This window comes from Camelus bactrianus, chromosome 4 (assembly GCF_048773025.1).
Source record: "Camelus bactrianus isolate YW-2024 breed Bactrian camel chromosome 4, ASM4877302v1, whole genome shotgun sequence".
NCBI lineage: Eukaryota > Metazoa > Chordata > Mammalia > Artiodactyla > Camelidae > Camelus > Camelus bactrianus.
Window position 1 is genome coordinate 74,584,701 of NC_133542.1, and position 20,063 is coordinate 74,604,763.

General features: G+C 45.7%; 1 protein-coding gene across 4 annotated transcripts in view; it reads right to left on the minus strand.

Annotated features, from left to right (window-relative positions):
- Positions 1 to 20,063, minus strand: part of TSC1 (TSC complex subunit 1) — a 49,429-nt gene that overhangs the window by 16,496 nt on the left and 12,870 nt on the right. For all 4 annotated transcript variants that reach the window (XM_074362479.1, XM_010955910.3, XM_010955911.3 and 1 more), the window contains exons 3-15: positions 17,600 to 17,785; positions 16,334 to 16,437; positions 15,090 to 15,242; positions 12,990 to 13,134; positions 11,496 to 11,650; positions 11,030 to 11,103; positions 5,017 to 5,192; positions 4,226 to 4,341; positions 3,775 to 3,886; positions 3,367 to 3,485; positions 1,552 to 1,621; positions 1,015 to 1,119; positions 173 to 731 (exon numbers count right to left, since the gene is read on the minus strand). In XM_074362479.1, the coding sequence (XP_074218580.1) occupies positions 173 to 731; positions 1,015 to 1,119; positions 1,552 to 1,621; positions 3,367 to 3,485; positions 3,775 to 3,886; positions 4,226 to 4,341; positions 5,017 to 5,192; positions 11,030 to 11,103; positions 11,496 to 11,650; positions 12,990 to 13,134; positions 15,090 to 15,242; positions 16,334 to 16,437; positions 17,600 to 17,705 (1,994 nt within the window). In that variant the 5' untranslated portion in view covers positions 17,706 to 17,785. The remainder of the gene's footprint in view (positions 1 to 172; positions 732 to 1,014; positions 1,120 to 1,551; positions 1,622 to 3,366; positions 3,486 to 3,774; positions 3,887 to 4,225; positions 4,342 to 5,016; positions 5,193 to 11,029; positions 11,104 to 11,495; positions 11,651 to 12,989; positions 13,135 to 15,089; positions 15,243 to 16,333; positions 16,438 to 17,599; positions 17,786 to 20,063) is intronic.

Genomic DNA, 20,063 nt, shown 5'->3' on the forward strand with positions numbered 1-20,063 from the left:
AAGTTACCCGCCCTTAACGTGCACATGCAGAGCATACACACATCCTGCATATGAAAAGGCGACAGGCTGGAGAGGCTTCTGACAACACGGAGAACCAGGGGCCTCTGGTGAGCGTGTGAAGGGGTGTTCCCGTACTTCACAGTAACGGGACCCCCGGGGCGCAGCGGCCTACCTGCTCAGCTCCTTGCTGTGCGCGTCCGCCCCCTGCTGTATCAGTCTGTCCAGCACCTCCACCGGGGAGGCAGAGGGCGTGTAGTCTTCCTCTGCGTTTCCTTTCGCTTTCTTTAGTAGTTCCTCGGTCTTCTTGCTGACAAAATGATGGGCAGTCTTTGGCAAAGCCACCTCAAAAAGATGATCGTACGGGGGAGGCTGCCCACTTCCAAACCCCACTCCCCTCTGAGGTGGAATTTTACAAGGGCTGGGAGTGAGGATGCTGGTCTCCAGAGAAGGCTGGCGCTCCCGGCTCCCGGCAGGGCTCTCAGAGGCGCCTCCGCAGGGCAGGTCTATGGGAGTAAAGGCTTGCTTTGGTGTGTCAGGCCCAGGCTTGTCCAGGGAGGAGTTTAAAGGCTCGGGGTTCACACTGGCGCTCTGAGCACCAGAGGCGGCCGAATGGGTTTTCCGAGGACAGCCCGGGAGACTGTCCCGGTAGAAGGGAGAGTCAAAGCCTCCTCGAGGGACCAGGGGCTCAGCGTCGGCCGTGGTGATCTCAGACAGTTCTTCAGATATTGCCGCTGAGGAGGGAGGGAGAAAGAGACACCAGAGTAAGCAGGTCACCTCGGTAAGGCCAGGCAGTGCGGGGCCACATCTGCCACGTGCTACCCGGAGGGACAGATAAAAAGTAGCATGCCTTTATCTGGCACAGGACCCAGAAGAACACTCCCATCTTCCTCCCACAGAAGAAGAAACACCAAGCAAGCCTGTGCAGGTTGACACCAAATCCCAGTGTCAGGGCAGAATGAGGGCGCTACCAACTCGCAGCAGTCTCATACAAGCCCAGGATCCCACCCGCGTTACCTTCTTCTTTATCCTTCTCAATGCTATCTTCTTCAGAGGCCAGGTCACCTAAAAACCCTGGGAGATCACTGAGAGTGACCGAACCTTTGCTCCCAGATAGTTCTTCTAAAAAGACACAAAGACAGCTCAAGTCAAAGAAACACACTGGTAACCCTCGTCGCTGTGAAACCGCTCTCATGTAACAGGGTGGGTCCCTACTGCCCCTTCCTGCCGCACAGAGAAGGCTGGAAATGGCTCCCTCCCGGAGCAACCACAGAGCGCTAAACAGCACAGCAATCTAACTGAAGGTACCCAGAAAATCACCCCACAGAAAATAAAATTCTCCATTCTTAACATCTCAGAGAGCAGAGGAAACCACAGCACACAACACAGGTACTTAAAAGCTTTTTCTGATGCTATTATTAGGTTGGTTTCTAGACTTAATTACATGTTTCATTATCTCTGGGCTTCAGGGTTTTGCGGTGTTCCAGAGTTTCCTTGTTTCCACATATAACCCATCAAATTCAAGCAAGTTGTACCGTTACCCGGGGATTTTACCTAATCCTCTGTCGTTCGGAAGATGGTGTTGTCTATGCAGACAGGGCCTTGCAGAATCTGCTCTCTCTTCCTGAAACAACACAGGCACCATTTACATCACAAGGAAGAAAACCGTGTACATGTTCTCTAATGTAAGAGAAATATCCTAAACACCTAAAATCTTGGCATATTACAAAGGAGTTTAAAGCTTAGCCAAGTGGTTCTCAAACTATTTTGTCTCAGGATGCCTTTACTTTCTATTTTTATTTTTTTAATTTTTGTTCGGGGGAGGTAATTAGGTTTATTTATTATTATTATTTTTAATGGAGGTACTGGGGATTGAACCCAGGACCCTGTGCACGCCAGGCAGGCGCTCTACCACTGAGCTGCACCCTCCGCCAGCAGGATGCCTTTATGTTCTTAAAAACAATTGAGAATCCCAAGAACTTTTGTTTATATGGTTATATCTATTGATAGTTACTATGTTAGAAATTAACAAATAATTTTTAGAATATTTATTCACTTAAAAATAAAAAGCCCAATACGTGTAAACATAAATAACATATTTTTATGAAAAATAACTATATTTCCCAAAACAAGGATAAAATGAATTTAGTGAGAAGAGTGGAGCTGTTGTACATTTTAGCAATCTCTTTAATATCTGGCTTCATGGCAGAAAGCTGGATTCTCGTGTCTGCCCGCGCTCTACTGTGTTACTCTGCCTAAGGTATACAAAGAAGACTCTAGGTTCCGTGGATAAGTAGCGATCAAAAGTAAGCAGACTTTTTAAATAACTGCGAATAACCATCTGCGCTATGGCACCATGACTCGACAAGGGGCCCTTCTTCAAGGCCAGAGTCTGAAACCGCACAGCAGCTACTCTTTACTCTGCGCTAGGCCCCTGGCCTTCCCTGCACCCTGAATGCCTCTGTCACAGCGCACATCGGGCACGCAGAGCCCTGGTGCGCCAAGTTACACAGGTCTTCCAGGTGTTGAAGTGTCTCGTTACATAATATCAAAACCTCAAATGATTAAGCAAGCTTCACAAGGCTTTTCCACCTCATCAAAAAAGACCTGGGGAAGCTATCAAGCTCTCGGTGGCAGATACCAGTTTTTTAATATTCCAATTTCACCTTTTATCACTGGCAACAAATACTGTCAGCTGTTTATCCTGAAGCGACAGACTCAGTTTGTCATTTAAGATGCTAACTGCCTGCCAAACACTCTAGTCTGAACAACCAGCTTGTCAGTCAGTTGTTCTTTGCTCCATGAAAAAAGCAACTGGTCCAGCTCTCAACTCAAATGACGGCACAAGCGCCTGAGGCGACCACCACACAATGGTGCACAGTACAAGTACTTTACGTGCAGTTCCTGCTTTATCATAAACAGTGTTAAAGTACGCGTTCCTTCTATAGAATACTCTTAAGTTGCTTTTTTCTGGCTGTTGTTTTCCTTTCTTCCGTTAAACTGGAGGGAAGAAACTCGCAACGTGGGAGAGCCTGATCTGGACTAGGGGCCGGCTGCTTTACCCACCGCTGCTTCTGTGCCACAAGCACAAAGGCCAACACAGTGAAGAGGGCAAACAACCCCTCAGCATTACTACGGAAGCAGTTCTGGCCCAGCACATCCCCTTAAAGTGTCTTGGGACCCCAGGGGTCCAGCCAGCAGGTCACACTCTGAGAGCTACTGGTTAGTCTATTTTCAATTGTTCTGATTCAAACCCATTACATTTTAGGTCAAAATTCTGGCATATCTGGCATAATGAGCTTCCCAAAGTGGGGCTGCAAGCAAGTCACTGTGCCTGGGCAGGGGGGCAGCAGACCAGCCTGGGCATACCTTCTTGGGGGCAGTGGCTGTGGCCTGCGACAGTGAAATGTGCACGTAGTCATCGGGATGGCAGAGTGGGGCTGGAGGAGGGGAGGTTGCAGGGGTTCCCAGAGGAGTTCCTTTTCCACCTGCCCAGAGACAAGAGCAGAACATACACACTTAATCTATTAGAAACTGCCATTTTTTCAGTCTATTACTGCAAAGAAAGCTGCCAGAGTTAACTTTCTGAGGATCCAGATCAGTCTTTCTTTTTTTTTTAGGTTCACTTTATATGTTCTGAAAGCTCCAGAGGTTTGTATTGTGTTAAACATAGGCTTACTACTGCAAGTGGCTCTCAAACTCACCATGCGATCTAAGAGACAGCTCCTTATCACAAAAGGGAGGCCCAAACCAATGCCAAATCTAAGACATACATACCAGCTGTACCAAAGACTTTACTGTAAGGGTGTGACAACTCAGGCGGGACATTTCCAGGAGAAGTTGGAGGAGTGGTCATCCCACAAGCCACAGATGGGCTCCAGAGCGCAGCCTAGGAAGTTAACAAGGCGTGTCAGCAGTGAGGAATGAGCACCAATGCCTCCCAAGGTTCATGTCCAGGGCCAATGACCATCTTAAATTTAGCCTTTTTGGCTAGAAAAACGCATTTTATTAAAAGATTTATCAAAAGACACGTTGCATTTTGTAAGACTAAACTAAGAGAAACCCAAGTGGCAGCAGGAACTTTCTTTGCAAGTATCATGCGTTCTTAAAATTAACTCCTGGAATGAGCAGCGTGAGGTCTTCCCAACCATATACTAAATCCTGACCCAAACAGTCAGCGGCCGCAGCAGGCAGAGGGAAAAAGCAGGCCCGCTATCTGACAGCATACCTGTGGCGGCTCAGTTAGCAGCCGTGTGGATGGGGAACTCAGAGTCCGAGGCAGCTGCCCTGGCGTGTTCGACGACGGCAGCCGGGAAGCGGGGTAAGGGGTGGAAGCAGCAGGCCCTGCGACGGAAGGGGAAGAACTCGCGGGTCAGCGTGTGGCTCTAGATGATTCAGATAAAAATGACGGTCCTCTAGACTGTGTGATAGTATTTTCTCCTCTATATTTAGAAAGTCTGAGGGGACTCCTAATGCCCTTGGGGAAAAGGTTCTTACACTCTTTGGAAATAAAGTTCCACAAGGTTTGATGTCTAGTTAAGCTTCAGGATAACTTGAAAAAGCACTACCTATATGTCAACTTCAGCGGGTGCTACCTACAGATAAGCCAAGACTTTTACATGAATCCAATTCTGAACTGTCCAGATTCATTCAAAACCATGTCAGTGTGACAGCCCAGAGGCTCACTAAAGGCATCTGAAAAAGTAGAAAGATTCCCTTATGAGCTGGAGCCTAGCAACCAAATCCTTGAACCCATTCTATTTGTTAAGTGTTGGAGACACATGCCAAGGCTGCAGGCACGCTATCACACAGGATATCGAGGACGTGGGATTGCAAATTAAACTTGGAGGCTAAATTAATGGGGAGAAAAATGCAGGCAAATACAAATTTTAAATATTTGGGAAACAGTTCCTAGAGGTAAACTAAGTCTGATTCTAGGAAAAGAAAGTCAACAAAAATAAAACAATGCTTTCCATAGACAAAATTGTAAAGCAGATAAGTACCAAAGTCACTTTTTACCATAGCTATTCTGTGTGTCAACATAAGGGCTGGCGGTGACATCGGCTGAACGATGTGGAAAACGGGCTGAGATTTGGTGGGACACAGAATAGCCATCTTCATATGAGGCTTCTGTAGGGTCCAGAGAGATTTTGGCACATTCTATTACAACATCATGTGTTTCTAATCTCTTCCATCTGCAAAAGGCAATGAAAGTCAAGAAATGCAAGTTACAATCCATTTTCTCAAACCATCAAACACTTAAAAGAGTGCTAACCCATTGCCAAACCACTGAACCATGATTAGCAAAGAACAAGGCAGAACCACGCCAGCCCAAGTATTAATGAACATTACTATATAAAGAATTAACCATTCATTTTACAAAACTATACTCTCCCTATTTAAAATGGCTATATCAAGTTATCAGAAACTAATCTGAAACAAAAATTTCATCAACAAAAGACTAGGTATAGCCTCAAAATAGAACACAAACCATGCAGAGCAGCCACGAGGGGGAAGCTCCAAAGGTAATCAAAGAACAAGGAGACCTCAAAACCGCAAGGTAGCCGAGGTAAGGTCTCCTATCCAAGCCTCAGGATTCTAGTCCATTCCCAGACCAGAAACACAGTGCAGCAAGTCTCAAACCTACAGACGGCCCATGAGGACATTTAAAGAACTGTCTAAGGATTCCTGCTATGTGATCCAGAGTCCCACTGCTGAGGATTTAGCCTATGGAAACAGACATACATCAAGATGTACAACACTCAGCACGGCTTGTAATAGAAAGAAGAAAAGAAATAACCCAAAGTCCAACCAAAGAGAGAAATCCTACAGAAGAAAAATTACACCACCAACATGAAAAAGCACGCTTTCAGCAGATCAGTGGTGGCCAGGTGTGAGGGGGGGACTGACCACGGAGAAACTTTCTGGGCAACAAACCGTTCTTTATTGTGACTGTGACTTTTGTCAAACCTTAAAAAAAACTGATAGATTTTATTGTATGTAAATTGTCTTACTAAAGTTGATTTTTAAAATTATGCTTTCAAAACACTCAGGATATAATCTCAAATGAGTAAAAGATACAAAACTACTCAGGGATATGCCCACAGACAGACAGGTCTGACCACACTAAGAATTCGAATTAAAAGAACTCTGGTTCCAGGTGATGTTTCTCTTCCTCCTTCACCTTTCAGTATTTGCCAAATGTTCTACAAAGCCCTAATAATTAACACAACACGACCTGCTCGAGTATACGCTTTCTTCTAGACAACATAATTTCGCTGTACATGCTCCTAAGTAATTAGTAACCCAGCAGAGATTTTCATCTGCACGCTCCGAAGTTTACAGTAAGACAGCCCGGCAGCTCCACGGGCCCACCCCGATGAAGCAGCTGGCGCTCCACAACTGTTCCAGAGCGCTCAGCCCTGAATCTCAGACGCTGAACACGCGGTATTAAACACAGAGTGCAAGAGCCAGGGCGTGGGGAGCAGGAGAGGCAGCTTCCCTGCAGGGAAAGCCTGTGAGCACCAGCACCACATCTCCGGTCACCACGCTGGTTCCGGCGGCCTGTGCCGCCTGGGCCTGGGCAGTGGTGTCCTGTGCGTTCTCAGCACGGCTGGAAAGTGATCGAGGGGGAGCAAGAGCCCAGACACACATGCACACATAGGAAGACTGATCTCAGAGAGGAAAGTGACAGTCAAAGCAGAAATGTAAAGGTTTAATTCTAATCAAAGTAGCATGTATTTACAAGATTTCCTTGATTCTGAATGAGACTTTTCATATTTTAATCTCTCTGAAACTGGGAAGTCTAATCAGTTGGGTGTTGGTATATTTGGCATTTTTTTTCTCTGATGTACATAAAATGCAAGTTCATTCTGTGTTCAATTGCATCTTAGATTCAATGAAATACGACAGTTTAAAAAGGCAGCATAGTATTAAAAGGCGCCTCCCACGACCCCCCTCCACCACTGGCAGCTGCTTCCAATTTTGCTCCCTAAACTGTTGCCCTACCTCCGTATTTCTAGGCCTTCAATTTCCTGATGTATGAATCTCAGGCGCCAAGTGTTTACATCTCCATGGTAGGTGAGGATTTAGGTCACTTCCATGTACCCTTTTCCCTCCTCCCCAACGCTCTCAAAATAAGCACGTCGTTGGTTTTTTGTTTGTTTCAAAACTGACTTTGGACAATTAATTGTAACGATTAGGTGAGGGCTACTCCTGGCCGAGCCACAAAGTATACGATTAATATTTCCAGTCTGTTCAATTACGTTTGTCCTGGAGTTTAAATGTTTCTGTTTCTCCTCCTCAGTCTTCTCTGTACCTATTACTAATCCTTCCTAAACTGACTCTAACAGCTCGGGAACAACACCCAGCACAATTTCACACAACGAAAAGCGAACGGTCCACGGGGATTACTCACCCTCTCCTAAGGCGCCCCCTGCTGGAGCCCCTCCCACTGGCCGTCCTCAGCACTGCTACACACTGTCATGCTGAGACTTCCCCTGACCGAGAGCCTCAGTCGGGCCCCCCATTTCCTGGCTCTGGGTCTTCCTCGATTTTATTTTCGTTTTGGTGGAACCCATGCTCCAGCGGTTCACTGAGGCAGGGTACATGGGAGGTAAATTTCAGTCCTTGCATATCTAAAACTGCATCATACTTGATAGGCAGATTGGCTGGGTAAAGAATTCTAAGTTGAAAACCTTTTCCTCTCAATTTTGAAGGTTTCTCAGAAGCTAGCCTCATTCTGATTTCTGATCCTTACTGTTTTGGAATTTCACAATATTGAGGCTTGGCAGCATTGACTGAGCTGGGCACTAGGTAAGCCCCTTCAATCTGGAAACTCATGTCCTTCAACTCCTGTGTTGTTGTATTTTCTTGTATTATTCGTACTCATATGGGAAATTTTCTTCTATTATTTCTTTCACAGTTTTTTCCCCACCAAAGTTTTCTCCTCCCTTTAAAAAAAAAAATTTTTTTTTTATTGGATGTTGGACTTTCTGGACTGATTATTTTAAATTTCTTCTTTTCTCTCGTATTACTCATCTCTATTCTTTGATCCTGCTTTCTGAGATATTCTCAACTAGATCTTCTAATTCTTTTACTGAAATGTTTATTTTGGCTATCATTTTTAATTTTCAGCAGTGCTTTCTTTAGTCCGACTGTACCCCTCTGTGGCACTGTGACCTTTATATACACACAAATGCCTCATCTCTGTGGCTGCTGTAGACATTTTCTTCTGCTCTCTGTACTGTCATTGTTTCTTTCTAGCTCCTTTTTCTCCTCTTTACACTGGTCTCTTGTCTTTTGTGTTAGAGCTTCCTTCAAAGGCCAGACAACTGTCCACCCGCTGTGAGTGAGGCTCTGTAAGACGACCCTTAGGCTTCTGAGTTAACACAGCATCAAGCTGCACAATCTCCCCAAACCCCACCAAGTCCAGAGTAAAGACGTGTTTGCTCCCTTCTAAACATAAATGCACAAAAAAGAAAAGAGTGAGAAAACAGAATAGCACCACAAATTTTTGAAACTGGAAAGCAGACAGGCAAGTGGGGACTGACTTAGTGAATCCAAGAAAGCAGAATCCTAAGCTGCCAATGTAACAAAGCTAAAAGTCAGCCTGACTCACGCTGTGGAATTCTTAAAAAGCTACAGAATTTTACATCAAGTACTTCAGGAACTGGACATGAGTGACAGGTAGGTGAGGGCAGCTGAAGTCAGGGGGGCAGAGCCAACACTATCTGAGATCCTTCCCTGACTCTACACTCCCCGGCAGCAGCCCTTTCCTCACCAGAAATCTGGACTGTCCTCTGAGGAGGGTGCACAGAGGACAACTGGGCTGAGGCACTCCAGAAACAGCTGAGGGCACGAGTACTGCTCAAAGAAGAGGACTATGTGCACTCTAAACGCCAAGACCACTAACCTCCCCCTACCAGAAGCCTCTTCTCTCCAGGAGGAGCCAGACCCTTGTCAGACTAGCGATCAGAAGGCCCTTTTCTGGAAAAGTCTGACCAGCTCAAAGGAAAACAGAACTGTCATCAGTGTCTCCAACAGATGCTCAGATCAACACACAAGGAAGCTCAAAGGCAACAAGTCCCGTCCCTGTGAGCAGAGCTTCTAGGTCTCCTCACCCAAATACAAGCAGAGTACCAGATCTTTGCAGAAAGCCTCACAATTTTGAAAAGAACAACAAAAGAGCAGTTTAGAGGAAACAGATGATGGAGGGAAAGGTAAAAAAAAAAAAGATCAATATTCTCAAAGACATGAGAGACTGCACCCATGAAACAGAAGCAGGCTACTATAAAAAAGGAGCATTCAGAGAACTAAAACGGGCTCTTAGATGTTGAAAACATGATGGTAGAAATAAAACTATAGTAGAAGAATTAGAGCTAAAGACAAGGAAGTCTTCAGGAAATAGAAGAAAAGAGCAGAGAGAAAAAAACAGGAGAGCAAAGAAAAGCAGAGAACCACTCCAGAAGTCCCAACCAGAATACAAGGAGTTCCAGAAAGAAAAGACAGAGACAGTGAAGGACAATAAATCAAGTACAAAATAATCAAAGAAAGTTTCCTAGAACTTAAAGATAAGCACTTCCAGACTGAACACGGGAAGAGATTCATACCGAGGGACATCAGTAGGCATCAGAACATCGTGAGAACGAAGGGAAGACGGCAAACACAGATGATCAGAAATCAGAATGTCTCTGGATTTCAACAGCATCCCTGGAAGCAAGGTGGCAATGGAACAAGGCCTCTGAATTCCTAAATGAGAATGACTCCCAACCTGGAAGTCCGTACCCACACAAAAAACTGCATCCTTCCTCTGCACCCAGTACATGGCCCTCGCGACAGGCCGTGCCAGATGCCCCAACTAGGGCGAGCCTTATGCTTCCAGGACTTGCTCAGGACCCTGCCCACTGACTTCCCCATAAGGGGCTCCTGTAAGCTCTTGGGGCAGGGGACGCCACACCGAGACCCAGACACTCGGTTCTTCCTCTCCTGGGAACCCGCACCGCATAGTGACGAGATTGCCTGTTCCTTAGCCAGACTTTGTCTCCCAATCAGCTTTTCAAAATGCAACAATACATGTGGTAAAACGGTAAAGAAAAGGAAGAGAATGATTACAGTAAAAGTGGGAACAGCAGTTGTTGCTGCGGGGAGACGGGAAACGGGGAGGAAGATGGCTGCGACTGAGGAGGGCAAGGTTCCATTTTTTAAGCCAAGTGGTGGCTGCACAGGTGTCCCTGTTATTACTAAACTTCAAATACGCATTTTCTACGCATCTCCACCTACATCTCACAGCACGCTGCTTTAAGCTGAGGTTCTGTGTGGCGGGGGGGGGTTGTGGAGAGGTGGATTTGCTGGAGGGGGTGAGCCACCCTTCCTGGTGGGAGAGCCTCAAATGTCAATATCCACGGGCTGCTCTCCCCCAAAAGGCTTTAATCCCCTGCCTGGGAGCACGAGGCTGGCAGCCAGCCAGAGAGAAGCAGGGCAGGGGGCTGAGCCTCCCCCAGCTCAGTGTGCAGGACTTCATCTCCCCTCCTTTCCAGTCACGACTCGGCTCTACCCTCCGCCATGCTGGGCGTCCTCAAATCAGAAACCTCACAAGTTCTGCTTCTCCAGAGAATGATCTGGGCACTTCCACGGGGCCCTGTGGAGGACGGCAGTCGCCTGGCCAAGCAGGATGGAGGAAGGGCCCAGGGAGCCAGACCACTGGAAACCCAGGCTGTCGGCAGCGCGCCTGTTTCCAACCACACCTGTCACCGCCGCCTCACACGATGGTCGCACCCCAGAGCTGTGAGCATTTCTGGGGTTCTGCAGGGCCAGCACCTGCACCGTGACTTCCTCCACTCTGCCAAGTTACCAATTCTCTGTCTCTGAGGAGCATGTTTTAGACTCAGGCAGAGTTTTCACCGCACAAGTCCTTCAAAATGGAATGATTCCACAAGCAGAAGAACAGCTCAAAAGAGGCTTCTCCAAGATCACATTTTCAATCTCTCTACTGATTCTACAAAATTCTGCATTACTAGCTTAGTTTCCATACCTTCGAGGGTCCAGTTCATGGTCCTTGGATCCAGTCACTAATTCCGGGTGAATTCGCACATGCTCCATCATTGGCTAGAAGAGTTTGAGTTGACCAGTGACAAAAAGCTCAATTTCTGTGATATCGCCACACAATGAAATATTATTTGACAATAAAAAGGAATGAGGTACTGACACATGCCACCACATGGATGAATCCTGAAACATTCCATTAAGCGAAAGAAGCCATTAACAAAAGACCACATATTATATGATTCTATTTACATTTATGAAATGTTCAGGACAGGCAAGTCTATGAAGGCAAACAACAGAGCAGCGGTTACCAGGGCCGGGGGCAGCACGCAGGACAAGGAGAAGGCTAAACGTCTTTTCAAAACCTCCCTGTCCACCACTCAGCACGGAAGTGACAAATGCAGCCTGTCCACGCAGCAAGCGTGCTAGATGTCAAGTAACGAGCTTCGGCCTACCTTGACCACTTCCTCGAAAGTCTCCAGGTTCTCTTTCATGCTGTAGTGCGAACGCAGGAAGGAGACGAAGTTGCACGGGTACATGCCGTACAGGCGGTGAAAGAGTGCGTACACGCTGGCGTGGAGGTGGACCAGGTAGATTTCTGTCACGTGGCCTGGAAAGGAAACCGTCGCGAGGAGACTCTTCGCGGGACACAAGACTGATGCGCGCCGAAACAGACACGGGCACAGGCCGCCAGCAAGGCTTCTCACCTCACGCCAAAGACGGTAGGTCAGGGTGGGTTTCCAACACACAGACCGAACATACAGGACACCCCTGTCTGAAATCCATCAATGGCTCCCCACGGCCTCTGGTTAAACTCTCATCTACTTAGACTGACCCATAAAGGCTCACACTGATTTAACCTCTGCCCTCCTCTCTAGTCATCCCTTAAAAAGGACTCCAGACGTTCTCGTAACGCTGAGCTCCCTTTACAACGATGCTCCCTCACGTCTGTCGCTGTGCTCCTCCACTGCCCTGCGCAGTGTGTGCTTCCTGAGAACAGCACTGTCATACCTCTGTATCCTTAGTGCCTCGCCCTGGGCTTCATGCATAACGGGCATTCATATATTTGTGGAACAAATGTGTGAAAACCTTTTAAACTTAGTATGTAGTCTTAGCTATGCAGATTTGGAACTATAGAGTGGAAAACTATTATCTAGAAATTAGCTTAAAGAGCTAAGAGTGAGAGAAATGGAAAACTTAATTCATGTAGCCTTACCTAGACCCTACAGAAACCCCAAGTCCACAAAGCTCCTCTACTAAAGGACGGGCTGTCCTCTTCTCCCCAGGAAGAGCCTACAGGCAAGCCAGCATCACATGGGCCTCATGCCTGCTTTTTAATCCTATACAGGAAGCCACAATATTCTGCTTCCCAGTGCGTACACATTTCATTCCTTCCACACGAGTATCTCATTGGGGATTACCAAAAGATCCTGAGTTTTACATGTTTATAGCCTGTGAATGACTGGGACAGAGCTGAGCTACCTGCGGGTGCGGGAACAAGCCCCCTGCGCTGGGAAGTGGAGCGCTACTTAGGACCTGCTGCGCTCCCCTCGCCCCTCCCCACTTACAGGTCTCCGCTGAGCCAGAAGCCTGTGTTCTGTCACAACAGACCAGCAGTGGAAGACAAAAATGTTCCACAAGATTAGTCCTACAGTGCACGACACAGACTGAAGCTGGTTTTCAGTTTGCCAAAAATCAGGAAGTTTTCCCTACCGCTCAGTATCTCTGACGCCTGACGCTTTCAAGCCAACAAAGCAAAGGAAGGAGTCTCAACAGCCACGCTTATTTGTGCCCCTGGTGGATGTACCCGAGGAGTGTCCTCACCCGGCTGGTGACAGGCACCCGCTTCAGCTACAGGATTCTACGTGCCCCGCTCACGGCGCACGAGCTGCTCATCAGCAAGGAAAGCACACACCCCGCACGCGATGGGCACACAAGGACAGCCTTACCTGGTTTCTTCAGGCACCACGACGAAAGACGGCCGAAAATATCAAAGAAATCATGGAGGTGCTGTTTCCCCGACTGTGGAATCATTGGTAGCATGGTTATCAACACTAAGACGCCGGTCGTGAGGACGACGACATCGGTGTCCACCTGAAGGAGGCAAGGTCAAACGGGAAGGAACACCTGTCAGGCGCAGCATTAGGATTAGCGCACGAAGAGGTCCTAATGCCAAGGGGCCACAAGTCAGAGGCCCACCCACAGACTCATTCCCCTACCTCTAAGGGTTCTGGGGGCACAACGTTGAAATAGACTCAACCAAACACCACTGAGGACCGGCCCGACTGTGCTGAGTCTGCGGGGACCACTGCCGACACACCAAACTCATGTGGGGCAGGGGCTCAACGTGGCCCAGGGACTCCCAAGTCCCAAAGACGGAGGATGTCCTCGTGTAGCACTCGGAGGGAAGCACAAGAAGCTGCTTTTCAACAGAACAAAGGAACGCTGCTGTTTTTGTTCATTCAATCAAGTCCTAAAATACTTAATTTTTAAGTCAATTAAAAAAAACCCTATTCATTGACACATAATTGACTATTTTCTAAAGAATTACAACAGAGTTATAACTGAAGAAGAAATCAGTATAGCACTAACCAGTATACTTAATGGCTCACCTTCACAACAATATTTAGAGACCAGCAAATAAAAGAAGATACAGTGATCTCTTTATATTAAGTCATATAAATTTAGACTAATTGAAGACACTTAGTAACCAACGGATAATGAATCAACTCAGGCTGGCTACAGTGGCTCACCTGACCCATAATTAAATCATGAATGTTTGCCAAGTGACTGGAATTCAAATCTAAGACACAAGACGTTAATCAAAAGACTACCATGCAGGCTAAGACATTCATTATTTCTACTGATAAAGGAGACAATGAGTCCAGAAATAAAGTTTTAAATATACATAGTTTTTACATCAGGCACCAGGCCATTTGTTATAGCAGGTATCTAGTAAGAAGGATATAAAATATTGGTTGGAGAATCTAGAATATATAATGAGTTCCAGTAAAAAGGACTAACTCTAATTTTGGTTATTGTAACATTCAAACTGAAAGCTTGGGTAACAAGCCCATGAGTAATTTTCAAGGCTTGTCCTTTTGGGAAAGATAAGTATTCTGCAATCTGAACTAAACAGTGTGCCTCAAAATTGGATTATATTATCAACCCATTTGCTTAAAAAAATTAAGTTGTTAAAACCGTTCCTGTTTTAATCTTAACATTAAATGCACATTTTTATGATACTCTACCAATGTGACTCCTTGGGACCCACCTCTAGGGATAACAAAACAGCTACCCTTGTTGGCAGAGATAAAAATCAATTTGCATGTTGCTGTATCAGACGGCTCCAAAGGTCCTGCCACCCTGGAACAAACACTACTGGATATTTTCATGTCTCTGTGAGGTACAGGCAGTTCGTGTTAACCACACTGTCTTATTTTATAGATAGGAAACAAGTCCAGGAACTAAAACAGATTAAGCAAATAACCCTGAGGATTTCAGCAAGCCACAGTCAAAACTAAAACCATAAAGTTCTGTTTAGGTTTTAACTCCTTGTGCAGAAAAACACACTAAGGTCAGCGCAAAAAAGTGGAGTGCGACTCACCCAGCAGGGCTTGTATCAATAAAACCTTCGTTACGGCTGCAACCAGAACGTGCTCCCAAAGACTTAAAAGAGCCCTTAGCCATTTTTCTATCAGCCAAAAGAGAATTCAGAAATGGGGGCTGCCCAAAGATAAACCAGCATGTTTTCAACTGAGGAAACGCTAGACAATGATGAAATCAAAGAGGACTGGAACAGCGCCGTGTTGAACCAATGTGACTGAAACTGTTACCATGTCTGCTTGGACCGAAGACATTAAACAGTCACAGCGATGCACCGGCAACTTACCAGGCACCAACTCCGGACTACATTACATTCGGGAAAAACCAAACACCTAGAAGTTTTTAAACTCTCAAAGTTAAAATCTAGCTTGCTTTATAGTTACTCAAAATTTCAGAAATTATACTCAAAAGCCAATTCATCCAAACCCATACAATCATCGTACCTTGAGACATTTTAGTAAAGAAGGCAAAAGAGGTGCTTGAGAGAGCTTATGCTTCCAAGACGGCTGCAGTCTCACGACGTGCCCGAGCAACGAGAGGGTGGATAACCGAGAGGCGGCTTTGCCCATGTATTCATTCATTTTGTCCAAGAGGTGCTGAAAATGTACAAGAACAAGAGAAATGTATCTCAGTAAAGCTGGGGGGGAACCAAGGGAACCAAGGGAAACACTCATCTTCGTGTACGAAGTTAACACAAGTGAGGGCAGCAGTGACGGGCTCCAGTCTCTCAAGTCTTCCCTTTGATGTAAAGCAAGGGTCGTGCAGGTAAAGAGATCAAACACGAGATTTCAGGATCTTCTAAAACCATGTTAGCAAACAAAACACTGCTGCATTTGGCCTAAGAGAGGGCAGCCAGTTTGCAACTCCTGAAAAAGGATGCCCACAATTCAGGTCTGTAAGCGAGGAGGAGCCCCCTTCGTAGGCCCTCTTTGTGAAACACAAATAAGCCACTGCCTAGAATAGCCACCGCTCCCGTGAGCCCGCGGCGGGCTGCTGGAGCTGGAGGGGGCCCTGCTGGAGCGGGCACTTAACGCTACAGCAGCCCAGCCTGCGTGACTTGGCCCCTGGTATAAATTAGGTAGGTGCAGAAGTTAAAATTCAGCCCAGAGTGGAAAAACTAAGATGTACCTATGAGGCAGACAATGGCAAAGCCTTCACAGCCCAGTAAAGGAAGCACATACAAACCCAAGACTTACCAAAATCTGCAACTACAACACTTTGTTAGCTATTTACCACCAACAAATATCAAAGCAAAAATAAAACATAAAGGAACCTTCCAAGTGCCTGGTGCTGGGGAGCAGCACCACTCAGTCAGCCCCATCGTTATCCACACTGACAGGTTCTGCCATATTGATTAAAGACCCAAAAAGCCTATTCAGAGCATGGGTTTAAAGAGGGGTAACTTACGAATCACACTGTCACCACACAATTATAGTTTGAGATTACAGGATTTCTTTAAACAGCAAGATCTGTAAAAGCCTCTGAAATACGTTTTACTTTGAAAACTCTACAGGAAACAAAGGTCCTGACGACTATACGCAGTTATAATCTGGGAGCAAAACCATCTAAGGCACCCAGAAGTCGAAGGAGTAAGCTCTGGACAGACCACGTGGTGGGTCTGCAAAGACGCCTCCACATGACCTGAAGAAAATGTATTGACTCTCTCCCGTTACACTCCAGCACTCACCTTGTCATGTGGCTCTTGCAAGGTAGTCAGGATGTGCAACACGGGCTGAGAGCTGGTTTCCAGGTAATAATCCACCAAGGTGTTCACAAGCATCGGACCACGGTCTAAGTAAAGAAAGGGCAGTTTATGATGGTTACTTCCTTTAACATCCTAAACTTACCTCAAACAGTTGCCTGTCACAAAATCCAGAACATGCTTCTTTATATGCTAGCCAAAGTTACATGAAACATTGTATTTATGCCCCCTTAAATTAACTTAGGTTTAATAATTAATAGCTATGTGCCTAAACAGCCACAAAAGCACATGAAGTACCATCTTCCTTTTTCATTCACTGCAAAAATAATTCACGTTATTGTTAACAACTCAGATTATATGGAAGTATATAAAATAAAAGAAGAAGTCTTCCTCACCACCTGCCTCGCAACCCGCTCTTCAGAGACAAACACCCCTGGCTTGCGACAGGTGCTTTCAAAGCTTTTCACACCTGTATCATCACACACACACACAGCCTCCACGTCCACACACCACAGTCTGGGTATGCATGTGCTTTTCCCACTTAACAAGGCATTTTAGACACCTTTCCGAGACAGTGACCTCCTTCATTCTCTACTGAGCTCCCAGCACACTGCACGGCTCCACATAACTTAGCCATTTACCTACTAAAGGGTACTTGGGACTTTCCAATTTTTTGCTGTATTTCATTCAAGGCTATAATGAAATACAGATTCTTTTAAGTGGGCCAAATGGTATCTGTTTTTAAGTTGATGACAGATACTCCAAAAGCGCTGAACGCCAGAGCATTCTCTGCTGACAGTGCCCATTTCTGTGACCAATATTTGATTTCTGCCAACCTGTTAAGCAATAAAAAAAAAGGGGTCCTGTTTATACTTCTGATTAAAAAGAGGTTATGCATTTTTCATATTAAAAATCACGTATATGATTTACAGGTGAAATGATATATCTGGAATTTGCTTTAAAATACTTGGGTGGGGGAAGTCAGGGAGGTAAGATGGAACAGGGACGGCAGAAGCTTTGAAGCTGGCACACAGGGTTCATTTCTCTGATTCTTACTTCTATGATTGTGCGTATATTTGAATATTTCCATAATTAAAAGCTTAAAACACATATAGAGTGAATCCTTCAATTTATGTTTCTTCTTGGTGGTTTTAAAGACTCTTTTTAGAAGATGAAAACCAAATTTGAGTCGCCTCTCGGTCAATCCTGTCTGATCAGCAGATAAGCTAACTGGGATATGACTTTGCTCACCAGAACTGAGGTTCTCTTTAAAGACAGCTGTTACGTCATCACGCACACTCAGCATGGGGGAATCCAGCATGGAGAGGAGCTCCCCTATATTTGCTTGCTGGGCCATTATCTTACACGAATGTGCTATGCCGGGTCCAGGACGTGCGTTACAGACTCTGAAGGCTCTTCATTGGTGCCACTACCAGACTGAAAAAAAGGAAGAGGAATGGTGTTAGGAAATGGCCCCATTTACCCCCAAAAAAGCTACCTGCCAGACAAACCAAGCACATATTCAAAGCCGTGAAAAGTCTGTCCAGAACCCTGCTGATAAAAGCAGCTGAGGTGTGTAAATAGTTCTATCCTTGACAAATTTATGAAGAGGGGTTCCAGGGAACGCAACAGAAAACCTAAAAAAAGTGATGCCCATCAGAACCAGCACAGCAACTCAGCAACAGCGTTAACTCGAAGCTTTATTCCTCCTTCTGATTCTACTTTGGTTTTTGCCGAGACGATGCTTGTGTCTCAAATCACTGCTCGAAACAGTCGATGAGCTACCTGCAGGCAAAGAACACGCGCTGTCCCCTCCTGCCAGCCCCCCAGCGGCAGTACGGCTGGCTAGGTCACGGGCGCATGCGTTCAAGGCCTCCTCTGAGCCAGGGATGGTTTCTCTACCTTCAGCGCGTGCTCCGCACCCCAGACGTCAACCACACACTCAAGGGCCACTGGTCACAGGGAAACAGGCCTGCACGGGGCATCAAGGTATCCCTGCACCCTTCAAAAACTCAGCTCTTTACGGTAGTGGAGCAGCTGCCTTATCTTTATGCACGAAAAAAGCAGCTCATTCTCCAAGTGTCACTACACACATTTACAATTATTCACTCCTCCCTACTACAGTCTCTAAAGCTGTAGTTTCAAAAACAAGTGAAAACAGTCACCCCTTGTTAGACAGGCACTGCACAGCTCTCACAAACACCATCGAACATACTCCTCATGCTGCCACAGTAGGAGTGGTTCTTTGGTCCTCATTTTACAGGAAGAGAAACAGAGACTAAGCCACTCGCTTAGGGTCACAAAGCTAGCAAGAGGCAAAACCAGGGTTGAGCCCCAATCTGCTGAACTCAAAGCCCAAGTTCTGAAGTGTGACGTCAAACTCACTCGTGGCTTTGGTCCTCACAGCAACTGTGAGGGAAGCAGAGACTATCCTTACTTTACAAATGAGAATACAGAGACTCCAGAAGGACAAACGGCCCTGTCAAGGTCACATGGCAAAGCAAAACTGAGCTGGCTCCACCGCCCCCGGCCAACGACTGGTACATGTCACTGGCAGCCATGGTGAAACACATTCTTATTTCCACCTGCTTGTTTCTGGGTAAGCTGCAGTAGCAAGGCTCGAGCTGTGATGTGCATCTGGGATGTTCAGTTCCTGGTGCCATTCCAGAACTGAATTTTGGGCTCAGGAATCTGTATTATAATAAGTACCCCAGGTAATTCTTACATAGGTGATTAAAAAGCCCCATTTGAGAAACACTACACTAGGGAAAAATTCCACTAAGAAGTTAAGCTCCTCCTACAGGGATACCAGATTAAAAGTAGCAATGAGCCCAGAAACTGCTGAGTATTAACTTATTATCATCTATGCTCTGTTTAATTACAACCTAATGATATTCACTGATTCTGCTTTTGGTGAATCAGAAATTCATTAGCCAGAAAAATCAATTAAAATGTAAAAATGCATTTTTGATAGCAAATCATGATGTAAAAAGTATGATGTAAAAATGTAGTACAAATTTATATTTACATAAATATGAATCTTACAGGTAAATCACAGAGGAAGTGAAAGGGGTCAGAACTTACCACAACTAGTAAGATTTTATTATAAGAATTCAAAGCTGAAAACAGAAATAAATGTCACCTTATTGTGAGTTGGATTAAACTAAATTTGTAAGTGAAGGTAACACCAACCTGTTGGGGCTCACGGTTCACTGAGAAGATTAACTGAGATACTGCGCATCCCAGCACAGCACCTGGCACAGTACTCACTCACTGAGCAGCACTCACATATTATCAGAAAGAAAACTAGTAAAAATCTTTGGGCTACTACCTTCAAAATAACTTTTAATAGCACGTTTAGTATCTAGTTAGTCCCCACATTCATTTCTACTTCAGGTAAACCACAAACAACTCTCAGGCTTCAAAGTATTTTGTCCCTAAGTTTGGTTTTGTTCCAATAAAACTACTACTTACCCAGTCTCAGGTTAGCGAGACTCTGAGTTTGTCTTTTGTGTATTCAGAAGACGATAATGTCAGAGCTCTTCCTCCAAACACAGGCAGCCCAGAGCCCAGAATGACATGAGCTCGATTCTAAACAAAGATGGCGCCCATCCAGTCAACTTGGCGGTAGTCAGCGCTGATCGGCATGGGCCACCTAGCTTGTTTTTCAGATTATAAATGTAATTTAGGTGTAAAAGTCTGACATCTGGAGCCT